Raw genomic sequence first — 22,537 nt, 5'->3', positions numbered from 1 at the left:
TGTAAAAACTAAATAGGGTAATAGAGGATAAGAGACTATATATTAAAGAGTCAATAAACTTGAAGACAGATCACTAAAAATAATTCAATATGAAGAACAGAGGGAAATGGATTAAAGACAATAAACAAAGACTCTGTGGGCTGTGGGACAATAACAAGTAGTCTGGTACATTTTTAATTGGAGTCCCAGAAAGATACAAGTGAAATAGAAAAAAATCTTGTGAGAAAAATATAACTGAGAATGTACAAAGTTCAATTAAAAAAGTCAACTTTCAGATTGAAGAAACTCATCAAGCCTCCAACAATAGAAACAAAAACTTTAAGACATAAACACATACTTTCTTTATCTTTTAAGATATTAAAATCTGAGAAGATAAAAGACATTACTTGCAATAGAATTATTTCACAAATGAATTCGATTTTTCATCAAAATGACGGAGGTGAAAAAAAGTGTAGTAACAATTTTGAAATGCTGGGAAAAAAGGCTGTGACCTCAAAAATGTGTATGTAGCAAAAATAACCTTCAAAAATAAAGGTAAAACAGCTCTTTGGGGTCTGCCGCGGAAACAAGATGACGAAGGGGACGTCATCGTTTGGGAAGCGTTGCAATAAGACGCACACGCTGTGCCGCCGCTGTGGCTCGAAGGCCTACCACCTTCAGAAGTCCACCTGTGGCAAATGCGGCTATCCTGCCAAGCGCAAGAGAAAGTATAACTGGAGTGCCAAGGCTAAAAGACGAAACACCACTGGGACCGGTCGAATGAGGCACCTAAAAATTGTATACCGCAGATTCAGGCATGGATTCCGTGAAGGAACAACACCTAAGCCCAAGAGGGCAGCTGTTGCAGCATCCAGTTCATCTTAAGGATTTCAACGATTAGTCACACAATAAACGTTCTGGTTTTAAAAAAAAATAAAAAAATAAAAAAATAAAAATAAATAAAAAAAAAATAAAGGTAAAACAAGACCATTTTTAAACAAAAACAGAAAATTTATTATCAGTAGACCTAAATCACAAGAAAAGAAAAGAAACCTCTTCAGGCTGAAGGGAAATGATGTCAGGCTGAAATTCAGATCCACAGGAAGGGAACAAGACACTGGAAATTTAGGAATATAGGAGAATATAAACGATTGGCTCTTTTTTCATTTTTTGACTGTATTAAAGGCAAAGGTTTAAAAAAAATAATACTGTATTGTCAGAGATCATAATAGATGTAGAATTAAAATAAATATCATTAACTGCTCAATGGAGAGATATAAACACAATTATATATTATGTGGTTCTTATTTAAGTAAAATAATAAATATTAATTCTAAGTAAATCATAATAATTATACATATGTTAATCCTGAAAGCAAGCAATAAAAGCATACAAAGAAGTATAGCTAAAAAGTTAGAGAAAATAAAATGTAGTCAATTAACCAATAAGGAATATTGGTTATTAGGAATAAATTAAAGAATAAAATAAAATAAAAACAAAACACAGATGTAACAAGAATCAAATAGATTTAAAATCATACAGATCAGTAATTATCTCAAATGTAACTGAATTAAATGTTCCAATTACAGGCAGAGAATGTCAAAATGGATAAAAAGCAAGCAAAATCCAGCTATTATCTTTCCTGTGGTGGACATTCTTTAAAGGTAGAGTTGTTAAATAAAATGATGGGAAAGATATTTCATGTAAATTGGAAGCATAATAAAACCAGTGCGATTATATTAATATTGATAAAGTAGACTTAAGACAAAGATATTTGATAGTGATAATATTTCACTGATAATCATCAATATATCCAGAAAACATAATAAATCTAAGCGTACATACACCTACTAACAGATATTCCAACTACATGAAGCAAAAAAAATTACAAAAATATAAAGAGGCATAGGAAAATCCACAATTATAGTTGGATATTTAAAACCATTCTGTTGAGTAACCAATCAGAAAAAATCAGAAAAGGTACAGAAGATATAAAAGATTTAAACAAAACTATCAACCAACAACCTTAATTGACATTTATGTCACACTACTTACAACATTCTTTTCAAGTGCACATGGTAGACTCATTAAGTTAAACCATGTGCTGGGCATAGAAAGTCCAATAATCATCATTTGAAATCAGGCAGAATATGACCTCCAACAACAATGAAAGTGAATTAGAAAATAATGCCAATGGGATTCTAGCACAGTCCCAAATATGTGGAAATTAAGGTACATATTTGTAAATAACCTATGGGTCAATGAAGAAATCACAATGGAAATTACAATATATTTTAAAATGATTAATAATGAAAACATTATATATCCATTTAGGTGTAAGGTTAGGTTGTCTTACATGGATTTTTCTTTGTTTTTGAGGCAAATTTGCTCATATTAAGGATTTTTACATCTATGCTCATGAGGTAGTTTGGTCTGTAGTTTCTTCTACTTGGAAATGTATTTGTCTGATTTTGGTATCTAGCTAATGCTGGCATTATGAGTATTGGTAAGTAAACATATTCTTGCCTTTATTTTCTGAAAGACTGTGTATAATATTTGCAAATCAATCAACATGATATACCACATTAATAAAAGAAAGGATAAGAACCATATGATCCTCTCAACAGATGTAGAAAAAGCATTTGACAAAGTACAGCACCCATTCTTGAAAAAAGACCCTAAACAAAATAGGGACAGATGGAACGTACCTCAACATCACAAAGACCATATACAAAAAACCCACAGCTACTATCATCCTCAATGGGGAAAAACTGACAGCTGTTTCTCGACAGTCAGGAACAAGACAGGAAGGTCCACTCTCACCATGACTATTTAACATAGTACTGCAAGTCTTAGCCTCAGCAACCAGACAACAAAAAGAAATAAAAAGCATCCAAATCAGCAAGGAAGAAGTCAAACTTTCACTCTTTGCAGGCGACAGGATACTCTATTTAGAAAACCCAAAAAGACTCCACCAAAAAATTGCTAGAACTGATACAAGAATTCAGCAAAGTTGCAGGATACAAAATTAACACAGAAATCTGTTGCATTTTTATACACCAAAAATGAAGCAGCAGAAAAAGAAACCAAAGAATCAATCCCATTTACATGCACAAAAAAAACATAAGGTATCTATGAATAAACCTAACCAAAGAGGTAAAAGATCTGTACCCTGAAAACTACAGGACATTTATTAAAGAAATTGAGGAAGACACAAAGAAATGGAAAAATGTTCCATGCTCATGGATTGGAAGAACAAACATTGTCAAAATGTCTAGACTACCCAAAGAAATCTACACATTTAATGCAATCTCTATCAAAATACCAGTAGCATTTTTCACAGAACTAGAACAAACAATCCTAAAATTTGTATGGAACCACCAAAGACCCCGAATAGCCAAAGAGATCATGAAAAAGAAAAACAAAGCAAGAGACACCACAATTTCAGATTTCAAGCTCTATTACAAAGCATTCAAGACAGTATGGTACTGGCACCAAAACAGATGCACACATCAATGGAACAGAATAGAAAACCCAGAAATGGACCCACACCTATAAGGTCAACTAATCTTTGACAAAGTAGGAAAGAATATCCAGTGGAATAAAGACAGTCTCTTCAACAAATGGTGTTGGGAAAACTGGACAGCAAACATGCAGAAGAATGAAACTGGACCACTTTCTTACACCATACGCAAAAATAAATCCAAAAATGGATGAAAGACCTAAATGTGAGACAGGAAACCATCAAAATCCTGGAGGAGAACACAGGCAGCAACCTCTTTGACATCAGGCATAGCAATTTCTTACAAGACATGTCTCCAGAGGCAAGGGAAACAAAAGCAAAATGAACTATTGGGAGTTCATCCAGATGAAAAGCTTCTGCACAGCAAAGGAAATAATCAACAAAACTAAAAGGCAGCCTATGGAATGGGAGAAGATATTTACAAATGTCATATCTGATAAAGGGTTAGTATCCAAAATCCATGAGAATTTTTCAAACTCAACACCCAAAAACCAAATAATCCAGTTGAGAAATGGGCAGAAGACATGAATAGATACTCTTCCAAAGAAGACATCCAGATGGCTAATAGACCAAGGAAAAGATGTTCAACATCACTCACCATCAGGGAAATACAAATAAAAACCACAATGAGATACCACCTCACACCAGTCAGAGTGGTTAAAATTAACAAAACAAAAACAACAGGTGTTGGTGAGGATGCAGAAAAATGGGAAGCCTCTTGCACTTTTGATGGGAATGCAAGCTGGTGCAGCCACTCTGGGAGGCAGTATGGAGGTTCCTCAAATGTTAAAAATAGAGCTACCCTATGACCTAGCAATTGCACCACTAGGTCTTTACCCAAAGGATTCAAAAATACAGATTCAAAGGGGTACATGCACCCCGATGTTTATAGCAGCATTATCAACAATAGCCAAGCTATGGAAAGAACCCAAATGTCCATTGACTGATGAATGGATAAGGAAGAGGTGGTGTGTGCACAATGGACTATTAACTCAGCCACCAAAAAAGAATGAAATCTTGCTATTTGCCACGATGTGGATGGAGCTAGAGTGTACTATGCAAAGTGAAATAAGTCAGTCAGAGAAAGACAAACACCATATGATTTTATTCACATGTGAAATTGAAGAAACAAAAGAGATGAACACAGTGGAGGGCGGGGCAGGGGGAAGAAAAAAAAAAGGGAGGGAAAGAAACCGTAAGAGACTTTTAAACCATAGAGAACAAACTGAGGGTTGATGGAGGGTATTGCACAATATGTTAACCAACTAAAATTTAAATAAAAATTTGAGAAGAGAAAAAAAAATAGGGGTAGGGTAGGGGATGGGCTAGATGGGTGATGGACATTAAGAAGGACACTTGTGGGGCATCTGGGTGGCTCCATCATTAAGTGTCTGCCTTCAGCTCAGGTCATGATTCCGGGGTCCTGGCATCGAGCCCTATATGGGGCTCCCTGCTCAGCCAGGAGCCTGCTTCTCCCTCTCCCTCTGCCCCTCCTCCCCGCTTGTGCATGCGCTCGCACTCTCTCTCTTTCTCTCAAATAAATAAATAAAATATTTTTAAAAAGGACACTTGTTATGATGGACCTTGGGTGTTGTATTTAAGTGATGAACCACTGAATTCTACTCCTAAAACCAGTATTGCACAATATGTTAACCAACTAAAATTTAAATAAAAATTTGAGAAGAGAAAAAAAAATTCAACATCCACTTGTGATAAAAATTTTCAGTCAATAGGAACTGAAGGGAGATTCCTCAACCCGGTAAAGTGCATCTGCCAAAACCTACATTAAAACTGCATTTCTAGATGCAATATTAAAGGTTTTCCTCCATAATGTATCAATGAAGAAAAAAATATAAAAAAATTACTCAGCTATTTTTTAAACTTCAAGGATCTATGTTGTAAGAACTAATTACAGATTTAATATTGTTGTAAATAAAAGTAAAACCACAGAAAATACTGAAATAAAATATGGGTGAATGAATTAGGTATGAAAAAGCCCTTAGTAAGGATTAAATTGAAAGCAGAACCTCCACAAAATAATCCATTCAAATTACATAAAAAAGTCAAGGTCTTGAATGGCATGGACAGACACACACACACACGCAGATAAAAGTATGACTGAAAAAAGCTGAAGGATATTTGAACATGAGAAAATATATTTGCACTGCTTACTTCTGTCAATCCATAAGGAACTCTTTAAACAAAACAGAGAACAAAAATATTGCTTCCCATAAAATGAGCAAAAACAGGCTTTTTAAAAAATGACCAACAAACATTTTTAGAGATACCAAAGTCAGTAACAATGAAATAAATGCAATAAAACTATTTCTGGTGTTTTTTGGGTTTTTTTTTTTTCTTTTTTTAGGGAGAGGGAAGGAGGTGATATTACTGTAGTAAAGATTTGAAAGGCCTAACTAAGCCCAGTGACCAGCCAGGTGTGTGAAAATGGATAGGCTTAGAACTGTTGATGGGAATATAAAATGGTTAAACTTTTCTAGGAAATAGTTTTACAACATAGACCCAATAACAACAACAACGACAACAACAACAACATAGCTATCAGTTATGATAATTTACTATGCATCAGTCATGTGGCACTGTGACGTGAACTGCCCTGCATCCACCGTCCGGTTTTGTCCCCACCACAAACCTAGAGTGTGTGTCTTATTTTCATCCCTATTTTAAAAATGACAAAACTGAGATCAAGCATCAAGGAACTTTCTGGAATTAACACAGACTAAGGGGAGGAATTCAAGTGCAGGCAGACTAATTCCAGGGTCTGTGATCTTGGTTAATTATATACTTATATCCTACCTCAACATTTAAATCCATGTAGTTTTTAACCCAGTTTTTTTGTTTTTGCTTTTGTTATACTATTTTTTAATTTAAAATCAATTATTTAACATATAGTGTATTATTAGTTTCAGAGGTAGAATTCAGGGATTCATCAGTTGCATGTAACACCCAGTGCTCATCACATCATGTGCCCTCCGTAATGCCCATCACCCAGTTACCCCATCCCCTCAGCCCCCTCCCCTCCAGCAACCCTCAGTTTCCTACGATCAAGAGTCTCTTATGGTTTGTCTCCCTCTCTGGTTTTGTCTTGTTTTATTTTTCCCTCCTTCCCCCATGCTCCTCTGCTTTTTAACCCAGTTTAAAAAAAAAAAAAATTAAGCAGAACTGAAAAAGGGAAGAGATAATGCACCAGAATGTTGATTAAAGTATAGTGAAACCTGAAAACAACTTACATGTCCATCAGTATGGAACGGGTTGTATAGATTTGATTGAAATACACATTCCAACGTTATAAAGCTTTTTCAAATGATGGTAAAGATATTTATTGAAAGATATACTCAGGGACGCCTGGGTGGCTCAGTCGGTTAAGCGTCTGCCTTCGGCTCAGGTCATGATCCCAGGGTCCTGGGATCAAGTCCTGCATCGGGCTCCCTGCTCCGCGGGGAGCCTGCTTCTCCCTCTGCCTCTGTCTCTCTCTCTCTCTGTCTCTCATGAATAAATAAAATCTTTAAAAAAAAAAAAAGAAAGATATATTCAAAACATTATTTCTTATAAAAACAAATTACTAAGCAAATTTATTATGAATTAATTTATATGTAATTCCAGACCTATAGTGTAGATGTCTATATGCATATATGTAGATATGGTGAGATGTTTGAAAACCTACCCACCAAAATTTTATTAACATGAATATAAGTGATTAACTTTCCTTGAAATCTTTGGTTTAAAAATGTTTACAACATACTTTTAATTAAAGCCCATCCCAGCATGGATTTTGGAATAAGATTTCATTCCTACCACAAGCAAGTTGGCAAGTTTTTAAATCTCTCTCATCTTCAGATTCTTTACTTATAAAATAAAGTAACACCTCACATAAAGACCTGTTGAGAAAAAAAATATCCATAAAAATGCTCATACAGTGTTCACTCAAGGAGTTCAATAAATGGTCCATCAATTTGCCTAGAAAAGCTTTTCACACATCCTTGTCAAGCTTTGCAACCAAACATCAATGGCTAACTCTGCAGAACCTTCCGGCATCATGGACCCTCCACACAAACGTCAAGTCAAGGAAACACTGGCCCAGCTATGTCTCCCCCAGGCAGTTTAACCAGCACGCCTGCCCTGAAACAGCGCCCCCTGTCGGGGGAGCCGCGGAGGAACCCTCTCTGACAAGCTCACCTGTTCCCACATGTTGTCTACCACAACCGAGAAATCTCTGTTCCTGTCTGCTGTAAGTCAACGAAGACACCCACATGCCAAGTGTGCCAAGTAATGAAATTTCCAGAGTATGCAAATTGAGCAGTTTAACAAGCACCAGCAGATCCCATTCCTTAGTAACCCGACGCCGTGTTAGAAGAAAACCTCACCATGAAAGACAAATTCAGACAGCGCCTAAATGGATTAGGAGCAGTTGTAAAGCTACCCTGGTCTCTCTCCTTAGTCAAAAACTCTCATTAAAATAAATGAGCCTGCTCATTTCGGAAGGAAAAGAAAAAAAAAAAAGGTTTGGGGCATCGAGTTAGAAGAGCAGTTCATTCCCGCTCATCAAAAGGCGCAGGCATCCTTATCCTGTAACACCCACAGCGGCACATCATACACAGCCCATCTCTCCTTATTAATGTTCTTAGGAAATGTATTCTGTCCATCTGTGTTCAAGCTCATCTTTTTTCCCTCCTTCTGAACCACCATTTCACTTTTCACGTAGGAAATAATTACATTTGTTTATCTCCCGCTAACGCCACGTTGAGTTCAAAGCGGAGGAGAAAGATGCGAGTTACCGCTTTGCCGGCAACGAGTTAGGTTTCACATTCGCCGCAGACCCTGACCACGGTTGCTGGGCTGGGGCTGTACTTGACTTCCAGTTCCCCAGCTTCCGGGGCTGTTCACATTCCTTGGTGCACTGCGGAGCGCCAAGTAAGATCTGCTTGCAATGTAAGAACATGTGGAGAAATTATGTGTTTTTGTCACACCCTATTAAACGGTATTCAAAACACAATGCCCCAGAAACTAAATTGATTGTGGGTTTTATAACCCTTTTCAGGGTAATGGAAACAATTCAGGACCATGAAAGAAAGCACAGCTAGCGCAGCTGTGGGAATCTTAGGCCGCTCAGCTCAGCAGTCCTGTCTGGGCTTCGGTGGTTACAGTTCAGCTGGATTCCATTCTTCTAGATCTTTGACAAATCAGTCCAGATTAATGGGCTACAAAGTTTTCCACATTTCTTCTGACCGATTCCGAATGGGGTGGGAGGCTGGGCAATGTCAACACGTAGGAAGATGACGGTTTCCAGCCACTATGATATTTTTATATGTAGTTTTGTGGTTGTTCTTTTTTGCATGTCCAGCCAAAGAATTATCCAAGCTCGAAAACCGGGAAGCACAGAGTTAAGGGACCCGCTGCCGTCACATTCCCCTAGCTGTCATACCACTGTGACTCTTCTAGTGTGGCTATAAAGAACGACTTAGGCTGCAAGCCCATGACTCCATCGCACTTTGGAATCACCAGGCCATTGTCATTCTTTAAAAATAAAAAGGAGCATGTCCCTCTATTCGGCTGGCCGGTAACCCCCAACTTCAGAGCCGCCTGGTCAGGCCGTGCCTTGATCCTGTCACCTATCATAAGCGATCACTCACTCAGTCATTACCTGCACGGCATGCTGCTCCATCAGAAAAACATCTGTGAACATTATTTGACAAATTGATCGCTAAATGAGCCATTAGCTGAGGGGCTTTCAGATTGCCTCTAGGAAGCCAGAGCAGCCTGTGGAAGAAAAATGCTTACAGATGCAAAGCAGTGATTAGAAAGGGAGAAAGAACTCTTGTATCAGCGCTCCTGGAAGGGGGGGGCGAGGGGGCCAGTGGGGGAGAGGGGAGGACGGGGCGGGGGTGGGGGGGAAGTGGCAATAAACCATGTCCTGCGAGAAAAATCCACCTTCTCTAAAGGAAACTGTTTATTAGCAGTAGTAGTAAAACTGCTTAATTCCCTCAGCGCCTCAAGGGAGAAACCTAAGCCTTTGTGAACTGAGAGAGAGCAAAGTGTGGCCGGGGGCGTGCTGGTCCAGAAGGGAGAGCCAGGAAAACGACGTTAGTCATTTCACCATCCCCGCGTGCCAAGGGCCGACAGGTGTGCAGTTTCCTATTGTTCTGACAGGCAGCCAGATACCCAGTTGAGAATTCATCCTCTTCTCCAGTGTGTAGGAGAAAACAGTTGTCTCCCTGGCTCAGGATGCAAGGAGAGGAGCGGGGGAGGAGGAGAGGGAGGGAGACAGGGACATAGATTTCTTCCCCATTAGCCTCCATTGCAAGGCTTGGATTCACCAACCGAAAACACATGGTCTTCCTGAGAGATGCATTACAGTATGGGCAGGTTCCTCCCAGTGGCTCTAAAAATAGCCCACAGACCATACAGGGAGACTTCAAGGTAAACAAATGTCCAGGGAGGCAGAGGTTCGATTGGGCCAGACCAGTAAGAAGGAGGCGCATACAACAGTCCTTAAGGAAATGCCTTTTATAAATCCTGAGGGTCTCATACTGCTGACAGATGTTTGTGATTTAGAAAGAAAAAAAAAATCTCGAATCAAGAAAGGTTATTTTGATCCAAAATGATGTGTTTTCCTGTCTTGTTTGGAATGGAAACTATGCGAGTACCAAATTCCCCGGAGACAGGAAGGAAAGGCCCACGGGACATCAAAAGTGCCAGATGCAGTCGCTCTAAGACTTTGAGACGATAGTAACCAAGACGCCTCTTGGGCTGAGGTATGAAAGGCTCACTCAGCGTCACTAGGCATTGTAGTCTCCTCTGACAAGGGACAAGAACCAGACATCTGTCCTGCATCTATGGCTCTCTCGATTGAAAATTTGGTGAATACCAATAAAATCGACGCCGCTTCTATTTATAAGGGAGAAAATGGATCCCTTCCAACCATACATGGAACTTGGGAATCGCGGGCTTTCTCCCAAAAGCCCAGGTATTTTTCTAATAAAATATGCAGTCAACTTCAAACGACTCTCAACTCATGACATAATGGTATAATCACACACAGAACCCCTTAGGCTCACACTGGAACACACTAACCCAATCCTGTAAGGATAACATAAGCTAGAGGGATTGAATTACCCACCAAAACAAGCCAATTTCAAGTTAAGAACAGTCTTCCATTGAACAGCCTCTTTTTGGGGCAACAAAGTTTAATCCACTTACTTCCTTTACCAAACGGAAACATTCCAATTCACACGCCTGATAAATACATGCTTAAGGTTTCACATACTTTTTCTCCAGGTTCCGTGACAGAACGGAGGATGGTCCTTCACACAGAGCTCCGCTGGCTCTTTATAAACTTGCTTTCCCAGTCATTAAGCCCCGGAGGAGAGGAGGAAAAGGAGAAATCATGAAGAATGAGGAACGGCAATGAGCAAATCCTTTCTCTGTCATTGAAATGATTTCTAAATGCCCAAGATGGGGCCTCTCTTGCCTGGGATGCCACGTGGGCCAACTGAAACAGATTTTCCAGTTCCTGTAAATGCTCTGCTTGACCAGAAACGCATCATGTGTAGTCAGTTAATCTCCAAACGCCAAGCCAACCTGGGCCTAATCACCAAAACAAGGCCGAGTACTGGCTCCAGCCAATCGGGTATTTTCTATTTGTCTCTACCTTGTCTTTTATTCTTTATCCTCTAAGAGCTTCCTGCCCTCCCCTCCGTTTTGTAGTCCTCCCAAGGAGACTGTCCTGTTCATAAAATATTACATTAAGCTTGTATGTATCAACAAAATTGTCATTCCTAATCATTTTTGTTTGTTTTTTTTTCACAGTGAACTGTTCCCTTATTTTATATCTCCCTTGAATCCTGGTGGGAGTCTTTGGAAAAAATCTTTCCACATAATGGCTTCTCAGTTGGAACTATGAGGAGGTTGGTTAAGAGAGTATAAATTATGAAAAAGAATAAATTATGATAAATGGTAAATAAGCCATTGAACTGTATGTAATAACCATTCAAATGGAAGCATTTACATGCTTTAAAACATGGTCAGGCATTACTGCTTTTGACCAACATGGAGTAACAGGGAGCAGATTCACCTTCTGTTAAACTTAAATACAAAATGGAGACCAGACTTGAGAATTCCCAGAGCAGAAAAGACCGTTTAAACCATGTTAAGCAAAACTAAATCCATCTTATTTCATGAACATAAGCAAAACTTAAGTTATTTTTTGTAAATGCCTCTGACAATCATAAAAGAAATTTAAATCATCTTCCTAAAAATGGTATGAAACAATCCCTTTTATCCAATCCCCTGCCTTCTGGAAACCCCCATTGTAATGATCAATCATTGTAAGGGGTAAACAGCTTCTTCATTTTCACTTTTTAGGCCAACGTGTGATTTCATGCCCCTGAGCTTCATGTCATTCTTTGAATTTGAAGGCTCTCAGCATGCAAGTTGTTCTTATATGCACAACAAACCCTTCCAAATACTATTTATTGACTTGGTGGTTTTAATTTTGCTATTTCTGAATGTTTGGCAGTTTCCCGAATCAGGAGTGGGACCCAAAGAAGACCCCCCAACAATTCCGAGGCCGAGGCGCCCGGGTGGCTCAGTCGGTTAAGCATCTGCCTTCAGCTCAGGTCATGATCTCATGGTCCGGTATGGAGCCCTAAGTCGGGCTCCCTGCTCAGCGAGGAGTCTGCTTCTCCCTCTCCCTCTGCCCCTACCCCCCCGCTTTCTCTCTCTGTCAAATAAACAAAAAAAAAATCTTAGATAATAATAATAATAATCCGAGGCCAGTGTGCAAGCAGGTTCCCTCTGCTGGTTCAGAGCCCCTTGAGTCCCCTGCTTTCTTACCACGCTAGCATTTGAGGATTTCTCTTGGATCTGGGCTCGGCTTCCTTTGTTCTGATTTCTCCACTTTTATCGCGCATTCTTGTATTTTGTTTGTTGAGGCTTTTTGGGAAGTCACCCTACTTTGTTCAAAAGAGGGGGAAAAACACATGATTCCCTGTTTTCTGTAACAGCTATTAAGAAACAGTGTCCCTCATAGTTAAGATGTCTTAGGGAACGTAAAGGCAAAGATGGGTTGCACCTGCTCTGCAGTTCTTTCTTCACTTTCCTCAAAAACTGCTTCCTGTATGTGTGCTCACCCTGGACCAGGATCTTCTGCCTTTTTGGAAAATGGGTGAACTTTTGGATAATTTAAAATTGTAGTGGCCACCTTGGGGAAACTTAAACTTAAGGCAAGATAATCCTCCTGAAGGAGAATCCTTGAGAGAATCTCAAACCTTTGTGAGACTTTCGGAATACATACTTGGATTGGGTTGCAGAAGCTATCTAAAGACAAAATGACTCCAAAAATAGCTTCTTTAAAAGAATCCTTAAATAATTCAGGTGACCTTAACCTAGTCCATATGCCAAAAAACAAAATATGGGGGCGACTGGGTGGCTCAGTCATTAAGTGTCTGCCTTCAGCTCAGGTCATGATCCCAGGGTCCTGGGATCAAGCCCCGCATCGGGCTCCCTGCTCAGCGGGAAGCCTGCTTCTCCCTCCCCCACTCCCCCTGCTTGTGTTCCTGCTCTCGCTATCTCTCTCTGTCAAATAAATAAATAAAATCTTTTTAAAAAATATGGATCAAGCTATTCCTCTGAAATTTGTATTATTGTACCTGAAACATGGCTAAAATTTTTCAATGAAAGCTCTAAAATCTGTTGTGTCTACGTGTTTATGTACATCTATGTATGTAAATATATTATGTATATGTGGTATTTTTAAATAGTTCCACTTAATTGTCATAAAGAAAAATAAGCACTTATATCAATTGAGTATTCCTAAAACTCTCAGAAATACGGAAAGTAACCCGAGTATTTTGCATGATCTGAGATAATCTTTAATAAATGAAAGCTAGTTTAAGTTTGTTAGTTTAAGAAAAGCAGGCAAGTCTTCAGAGTTGTCAACATTAAGTGTAATGCAAATATAAAGCTCTTTCTACCTGGGTTTATTAGTCAAATAAGCTCATGCTATCTCTGTTATAAAATTGGTCAACAAGAAAAATAACTTGATGGTTAGCTATTTGATGTCTAATCCAAGTACAACTTCTTAAAAAGGTAATTCAAATAGACATAGATAAGGTAAGTTTATGCCAAGTTAAATTAAATAATGGATATTCATTGAATATCTAGATCATGTCCAAGAAAGATAATACACAGAGACAATTGCTAAACAAAGGTCTATTTACTTTTGAGTTTTTAATTTTTTACAGAGAGACAAAAGATGTTTGGGTCTATCAACAAATGTGTGTTACATCAAATCAAAAAAATGTACTATGAAAAACATATATCTCTAAGAATTATACATTTTATAATTAGATATTTAGAAATTTGTTAACCTACTACAGGATGTAAATATGTGATAGTTCATAACTGCCTGATCCTAGTTTTCACCATAAATGTCATTAACAGTTAAAATTAATAATATATATAACTACTAGAAACTGTTCTTATTAGAGCAAAGGGAAACTGCCGTATACAAACTATGGAAAGAAAATGGGATGTATTTTTATATGAAGAATATGCAAGGAAGAGGATGTGTTTTTGTGAAGGAAAAAGACAGTAATGTTGTCTAAAATAAAATCACTAGTTGTTCCAGATCAAGAAAGGAAAAGACTAAGACAAAATCTAAATGGATATAAAATTGCAGAAAGCTTGTGGAAAAGAAATTTTATGTTAGGAGGTCAAAGCTGGCTAAATTTAATTGATTTATTTAAAAGGATTTTTTCTTAATGAGGCCAATAATGTGCCAATAAAAGATAAAGTTTCATTTCTTCTCTGTTAGAGCCACAAAATTTCTTAGATTATTGGTCCACTCTTTAAAAAAAGATGATAAGAGATTTTTCTTTATATTTAATGTAATCTGCCTAGGAAACAAGGATTCTTTGTCTTATGAAAATATTTCCTGTGCTCCACCATTGCCTTTATCAGGTCTTAGATTACTTAGAAACACTGAGCCTTTTCCATTTTAAAAGAACTAAGGTGTTTTACAACTATGTAACTTTCTGTATTTGCCTATGAAATCGTTTAATTGCCACTTTAGTTGAGTGGATGACCAAGTATTGTTTCACAATGACCTGTGATCCTATTTGGTCCAGTATTTTAAATCTTTGGACATTTTTAACAAACTTTCCCAAATCAAATTCTGAACGAAGTATTTCTGACTTTGAACTAACTGGAATTTTCCAGAGGGCTCCTGGAAGATCTCAAAAGAGTTTTTTTTCACCTTATAAAAGAGAAATGTTAATTGATTTGGGCTTATTTGATACATTAAATATTATGGGAAACAATGTCAAATGAAAAGTAATGTTTAACCTTCTTTTTTTTTTTTTTTTTAAAGATTTTATTTATTTATTTGAGAGAGAGAGAATGAGAGAACACATGAGAGGGGGGAGGGTCAGAGGGAGAAGCAGGCTCCCTGCCGAGCAGGGAGCCCGATGTGGGACTCGATCCCGGGACTCCAGGATCATGACCTGAGCCGAAGGCAGTCGCTTAACCAACTGAGCCACCCAGGCGCCCAATGTTTAACCTTCTTAAATTATACTTACATGTGTGTATATTGTTAATGTAAATGTTTCAGAAATTACATGAAGTCCCTAATAATCTGGCATGTCCTAGTATAATGTTATCAATTGTGATGCCAGTTATTATTTTACAATATTGTATATCACAAAAATATGATTTGTTTCTCAATTGCATCATTTGCCTGGTGAACCCACACCACCTCTTTAACCAGGACACTGTTAAGTCTTTTGTCACTCACAGTTACTAGCTTACTCTTGATTTTTGTCTAAAAGCTTTTATAATCAACTACAGGCAGACATGCTTCATCTTCAAAGAGATTCCTGGAAAAGACCCTGAGAAGAACTCTAGAATGCAGGGTTCTGATAACCTGAAGAGAGTAACACTGTACTGGGTGAGAATTTCTAAAACTCTGATGGACAACTGGATTGACTCATAAGACTGCTAAGCCATGATCTAGCAAAACAAAAATTAATCACATGACATTGAGTAAACTGATGAAGATTATTATAATTGTTGTGATTTCATTTAAATCACTTCCGGTTCTTTAAAGTTTTGTTTTCCAGATTGAATTGATGCCTTTTTTCCCTCTCTTTTAAGCTATCTATAACTTATGACAATTTGATAAAGTATGTTTTTGTAAACAAAAGTTGAAACATTTACCTTTTCTACCAGAATCTCTCCAGAATTCAGGGACTCTTATTAAATACTCTTGTCTTTCATGACAATATATGTATTTGCATATGTTCAGTAAGAATCTGTTTTCCTGGTAACTGGACACAATTAGATAAGTCTTTGGATGGCTTTTTAGCCTAAAGAGACTTTAAAGGTTTAACCTGAGATTTCTTATTACCACACAATTTTAAAACACGAAGGTTGACTTTATGGAGCCAGTAAAGCCCCTTGGTTATCACCACAGCTTTGCCTGAAATGTCACACTTGAAGATATGCATAGGATCATGATTCTTATTATATTTATGTAAATAATCAAGCCAAGTTTAATCAAAGTAGACTTATTTTACAAATAAACTAGTTTCATTAGAAATGATTAAAAATGAGATGACTAAAAACAAAATTGTGTATCAGTGGAAAACTATAATATATCCATTATCAAATTCTAGCTTTGTTAGGTATCTTTTAAAGTTTTGTTATCTTCTTAAAACCTTTGGAGAAATCACCACAACAGCTCATATATGGACAACCTTCATGTCTCTTGCTGGATGGGCTGCTCAAGAAAGTTCAACAGAATACCAGATGATATCAAAGACAGTCAAACTACAAACCAGGAAAATCCCATCACATGAAAACTGCCATCTTCATTCCACCATCTAAAGATGTTTTGAACTCAAATCTAGGAATTTTCTCAACTGGATGCTCTCTGAACTGAAAAACTGAGTTTGGGATTTACTACAACTATAACTTCTGTTTTTCTTTCACTTTCATAGAAATTTCTCCTTAAATTATTTGATTGCTCACATCATACAGAGATTTTATTTAGGTGAAAGCTTACCTGCACCACGGTTTCATCAAATAAAGCATCCTCATGTTCATCCTGTCCTAAGTCATCATGAGGATAAGTGCATGCTAACACATCAAGTTGTCCCTATGTAAGTAAAAAACAAAACAACAACAACAAAGCAGATTGACTTAAAAGGGCAAAAGCTCATTTTAATTTTAACCCATTTGAGTTATTTAATTGGTTAAATCTTAGCCCCTGGAAATCTCAGCTCTGGATAATTTTTTTCAATTTTGACCATCATTCTCATTATAATCATCATATTAGCCTCTCTAGTGTGTTGTAGCCTTTCAAGGGTTTTAAATGGCTTTTAGCAGCCACTCACACATCAAATGATACCCATCAGGATTAGACAACCTGGAAAAACTCAATGGTCTGACAACCCATGTCCATGATGATGGTACATCTATTGGTAACAGCAACTACATGACCCTCTGTCCTAAGGACTCCACTAGAAGAAACAAGGAACATGAGACTCTTTGGCATCAACAGTGGGAACAGAGAGTAACACTGTATTAATTGGCCATATTCTTCACCTATTGAGAGAATGACCAAAAAGACACTAGAGAACCACAGGCAGAATCCAGGAAGAGTGCAAATACAAAATGGAGGCTGGGCTTCAGAATTCCCTCATCAGAAAAAAAAAAAAAACATGCAAGCCACACAAACAAAACTAATCTTACTTTGTGAACATAAAATTTCACTTTTCTTGTAAATGTCTCTAACAATCATAAAAAAAGTGTCATCTTCATAAAAATGGTATGAGATAATCACTTTTAATCAATCCCCTCTTGTCTGGAAACTCCCATTGCAATAACCAATCATTGTAAAGGGTAAACACTTCCTCATGTGTACTTTTAAGCCACCCTGTAAGTTCATGCCCCGGAGCTTCATATCTATCAGTCTATGAATCTGAAGGCTCCCATTCTGGGAACTATTCTTATATGCACAATAGACTCTTACTAAATACTATTTATTGACTTATTTATTAAACCTATTTATTTATTCATCTATTAAACTATTTATCTATTTAACATTATTGCTTGAATGTTGCTATTTCTGGATTTGTGATACCACCTACCTGCAGCAAGTAAAACACTAGACAAAATATGAAGCCTCAGACTCTAGTACTCAAATAATAAATTCCAGAAGTCTCATGGAGAAGAAGTAAAGATGAAAATAAATTGATGAAAAGGAACTCAAGATATACTGTTATGAGAGAAATAACTGTGATCGATGGCCTGATACAGTGTCTGGCACATAGAGCTTAACAAGTTGGTGTTCATTGAGTCAGTTAAATTTAAAAGCTAACAAAAAGTGACAAGATTAAGCTTTCTTAATAACCATCAAAGTAGTACAATTAGATATAGATCAGAGTTATCACGGTATTGAGAGAAAATGATGGTGTGAGTCACAAGATAAACAGGTGGTTCAGAGGTAAGAGCCTAGGTGAGTAATTTCCAGAGAAGTGGAAGGAAAGTCCTTGGTAAAAGAGATGACTGTAGAGGTCAAGAAGACAGTGAGAGATCTGGAGAATCCATGAGTCAAAGAAGGTTAAGTTTTAAAGCCAACAGATTAAAATCAGCCAAGAAAGATGGGGCAAGTGTAACTCTGAGCACTTAAGTAAATTTCCTACTAAGAAAAGAGGTGAGGGGGCATGGCAGGAATGAGTTCAAATATTTCAGAAATGAAAACACTTTAATAAATGAACAACTCCTTCGAAAAGCTAGTAAGTCTCAGATGAGGTTAAAAAATAGAAAGGAATCCGAGGAATGGAAAATGATACTCCTCCCTGCACACCCTCCTCCTCAAGAAGGAAAGTTCCAAGGCCAAGAAACACGCTCACATCCATGGAGATGAAATCAAAACAACAAACAATGTTTTGTTTTTCACTTATCAGATGGGCAATTGTGTTCATTGGACACTATCAAGCACTGGTGAGGAAGTGGAGGGGAGTCCTTTCCTATATTGCTGGGGGGTGAGGTGTAACTGGTAGAGCCACACTAGAGAACCACAGGCAGAATCCAGGAAGAGTGCAAATACCCATATTCCACAATTCAGGGATTCCATTTACTAATACACCTGAGAGAAGTTCTTCCATCTGTTCTCAAGGAAATGAAATGATCCAGTCTGGAGACACCTAGCAATACAGAATCATGTACGTGGCTTGTACAAAGATGTACTTTGCAGTGTAGTTTGTAATAGTGGAAAATGGGAAATAAATGTCCATCGATAACTAAATATAAAAATAAAATGTGGTGTATAAGTGCTCCTGGATGGTTCAGTCAATTGGGCATCCGACTCTTGAGTTCAGCTGGGATCATGGTCTCAGGGTCCTGGGATCGAGCCCTATGTGGGCTCCACACTCAGCGGGGAGTCTGCTTAAGGATTTTCTCTCTCCCTCTCCCTCTGCTCCTACCCCTGCTCACCCGCGTGGATGCGCGCTCTCTAAAATAAATAAATCTTTCAAAAAATGTGATGTATAATTTTATGATAGAATTCAGCATAGCAGTTCAAACAACAAGCTCTACATACACCAACAAGATTGGATTTTTAAAAAAAACAGTAGGATTTTCAGATAAAATGTGTAGCATGCTACATGAAGTATGACATCATGCATATAAATTTACAATTACAAAAATCCTACCATTTACAGTTTAAGAATGATAGGCAGGTATGTAAAAGCATACGCAAGAGATGAGAAAAGCACACGCAAGAGATGAGAAAAGCACCAAACTCATGATAGTGGGTGCTTCAGGGAAGTCTGAGAAAGGTAATGAGTGTTGGTTAAGAGACCTTTAACTCTATCTGTGATATTTCATTTCTTTAAAAAAAGAGAAAGAGGATGAAAATGTCAACAGTTACTAATTCTTGGTTGTGTGAATATGTGTTTATTATATCTGTATTCCTTTCCATTCAAAAAATTTTTCAAAAGTGAAAGCCATATAAGGCAACTTATAATGAAAAGAAAGAGAAAAAAACCCAGAATCATTTTGGGATAAGAATTCATGAAGCTGGGGCGCCTGGGTGGCTCAGTTGGTTAAGCGACTGCCTTGGGCTCAGGTCATGATCCTGGAGTCCCGGGATCGAGTCCCGCATCGGGCTCCCTGCTCGGCGGGGAGTCTGCTTCTCCCTCTGACCCTCCCCCTTCTCATGTGCTCTCTCTCATTCTCTCTCTCTCAAATAAATAAATAAAAAATAAAATCTTTAAAAAAAAAAAAAAGAATTCATGAAGCTGTTCAATTGGTTTTGAGAACAGTTTAGATCTAGAGCCAGAGTATGATCCTAACCTAGATAGAAAGTATGGAATTTTTTACAAGTATGAATAAAGCAGAAAAAAATATACAATATCTGGCTTAAATGAGGTATATTTAGAAGCATATGCCTATTTTCCCTTTGGATATAGTGGGAAACCTGCTATAAATCCCAGTTCATCCCCCAGTGCTCAGGGTTCCCTCCCCTTTCATGTTCTCCAGGAAATTTCTGTTTCTCCTTCTCCTCTTCCCGTCCTCCATAATGAACCTTAACACCCTACATGGGATCATTCCTGTCAACCCACAAACCTTCTTGTGTGTCCTCCTTTCAAAAAATTCTCCCTTGACTCCAACTGGCCCTCTGGCAACTGGCCCCATTTCTCTCTTCCTCTCATAGCCATTTTAAGCTTTTCTGAGCTTACTGTCTCTACCTTCTCACCTCCTATTCACTCATCCATGACTCCAGTGACTCATCCCTAACCTGCCACTAGAATGTTCTCATTGCTAACCTCAGTGAACACCTCAGTCTGGTATCCTAAACCTCCCCCCGCCCATATGCTGATAATGCCCAAAGTTTATTTTCAGTCCAAGCTTTTCTCTTCCATATTTGCTTATGTGGAACTGTAAACTTTAAGTTTCTACTTGATATCTAGTAGGTGTCTTAATTTTAACAGATCAAGAAAGGAAATTCTTGATTCCATGGCCCCAGACTATTCACCCTCCCCCCCCACATTATCTCCAGGTGCACAGTTCCCAAAAGTGCTTAAGCAGGCTTGATTCTTCCCTTTTGATATACCCCATGCTCATCACCTCTGTAACTTTGGTCCTATGTTTCCAGAGTCTGTCTAGATTCCCTTTGCTTCCTTCCATCCCTCCTAGCCCCATCCTGGTCCAAGCCACCCTTATTTCTGCTCAAACCATGACAAAGGCTCTCTGACTTGTGTTCGGACTTTCACTCTTGCCCTCTACAATCTGTCTACTATCCACATCACAGACAGAAAGTTCTTTTCAAAATACAAATCATGTTACTCCGAACCCTAAATCTTTCAATGCTTCCCATTAAGCTGAGAATAAATTCTGAAATCCTTAGAACGGCCTACAAGACCCTGCGTGATCTAGGGACTAATTTCCTTCCCAACTTCAGTGTGTCCCACCTCTTAACCTCATTGGCCATGCTTGAACCACAATGTCTTTTCTATTCATTGATGGCAACAATCTCTCTCACCTCCTTTGCATCAGTCATAGATTCTGCATGGTTGGCCCTCTTGTAGGTCTTCCCATAACTGGCTTTACTGTATCATTCCTATCTTAGAAGAAATATCACCTCCATGGAGACCATGTGTACCTAATGTGTGCACTCTTCCTTCCCTGAGATTCCTAAAGATTGTGACTTGTTTTTTGTAACTGAATCAGATGATACTGCATTCAAGTGAACAGGATAAAGAGAGGCCAGAGGGACACAAATTGTTGGGAGCAATAGTTCTCAACCTTGACTGTGCATTGGATGCAGGATTCCCCCAGACCAACTGAACCAGGATCTCTGAGAGTAGAGCAAGGGAGTCAGTCTTTTTATGACCTGTTCCTCTGCCCTTGACAGGTCGAATGTGCAATCAGGGCTGACGGTCACTGGCTTGTGAAGATCACAGGTTTCCCAATTCTCTCCCCTTTGATCAATTGTATGGTCTTCAGCCTCTGCACATTCTAAGTTACCTTAGGAACAATTTTAAATACCAGTTCCCAAGTCATATCCTACAGGTGAACCAGAAGCCCTGAAGATGCTTCCCAGGCATTGGTATTTCAAACCCACCCCCCAGGTGATTGTAACAGGCAATCATGGTTGAGAACCACTGGCCTAAAAGGTAGCATCATTGGTAAAAATATCTTCTGCTTAGTGGTTGTTTGGAGATGTTCCATCATAGTTTATCCTCTTGGAGCATGCGGAACGCAGAGGTGAGAGACACTCCACTCAACATCCATGCTCATTCTGTAATGGAGTCCTTTCTCTCCTCCAACATCCAGATCTAACATCGGAGACCTTCCTTTATTGGTTTTGGAAAAAACAAAACTGTAACCTTACGTATACCCTCTCTACCATCTCCACCTGAAGGTTTCAGCAAAAGTTTCCTTGTACATGGATGGCTGCTTCTGCTGCCTCAGCTAAATTGTACATCGAAGGGGACCCTGCAGGAAATGGTTAACTCAGCAGGCCCAGGATGCTCAAGCCCGGCACATACCAGAGAGAAGCATATCCTTACGACTGGCCCTGGACTGGCTCGGCTCCTAGGAGATGTCTTCTGAGCCTTGGAATATCCTGCTTGAGGAGAGTGTTTTGCATGTCTGAGGCCTCGGGCACCGTATCAGTTTGCCCAGATAGTTTTTGCCAACATATGACTTACGGCAAATGCTGGTTTTTGTGTGTTGGAGACCCCCAGCCATGCTATATCAGTTTGACCTCTAGGGGGCAGGAGATAGATCGAGTAGCTGAGGTCACACAGGTGCCATTCGCTATCTGACTGACCCCTAATAGCACACGTGGACACCAAGGCTCAGGTGAGGTTGCCTGCAGGGCAACCTATGACACATGTTGTCACGTCATTGCTGGGAGAGCTAAGCTACTCCCTGTACCCCTCCGTGCGGAGGGCACCCCTGGAAGCTAGTACTGGTTTTCCTAAACTTTGCCCGTGGGCTTTTTTCCTT

The 22,537-nt window shown here is 38.7% G+C and overlaps 1 protein-coding gene across 1 annotated transcript; it reads left to right on the top strand.

Annotated features, from left to right (window-relative positions):
- Positions 1-560: 560 nt before the first annotated feature.
- Positions 561-954, top strand: LOC110591050 (60S ribosomal protein L37-like). The gene has a single exon (XM_044916870.1). It carries the CDS (start codon positions 571-573, stop codon positions 862-864), a length of 294 nt encoding a protein of 97 aa, XP_044772805.1. The 5' UTR covers positions 561-570; the 3' UTR covers positions 865-954.
- Positions 955-22,537: the final 21,583 nt, after the last annotated feature.

The sequence above is a fragment of the Neomonachus schauinslandi genome, chromosome 7, assembly GCF_002201575.2.
Source record: "Neomonachus schauinslandi chromosome 7, ASM220157v2, whole genome shotgun sequence".
Lineage (NCBI taxonomy): Eukaryota > Metazoa > Chordata > Mammalia > Carnivora > Phocidae > Neomonachus > Neomonachus schauinslandi.
This window is presented reverse-complemented; position numbering and strand designations above follow the sequence as displayed.

Bases quoted from the DNA above. Each gene is read 5' to 3' on its own strand.
- LOC110591050 (XM_044916870.1), top strand. From the start codon at position 571: ATGACGAAGGGGACGTCATCGTTTGGGAAGCGTTGCAATAAGACGCAC.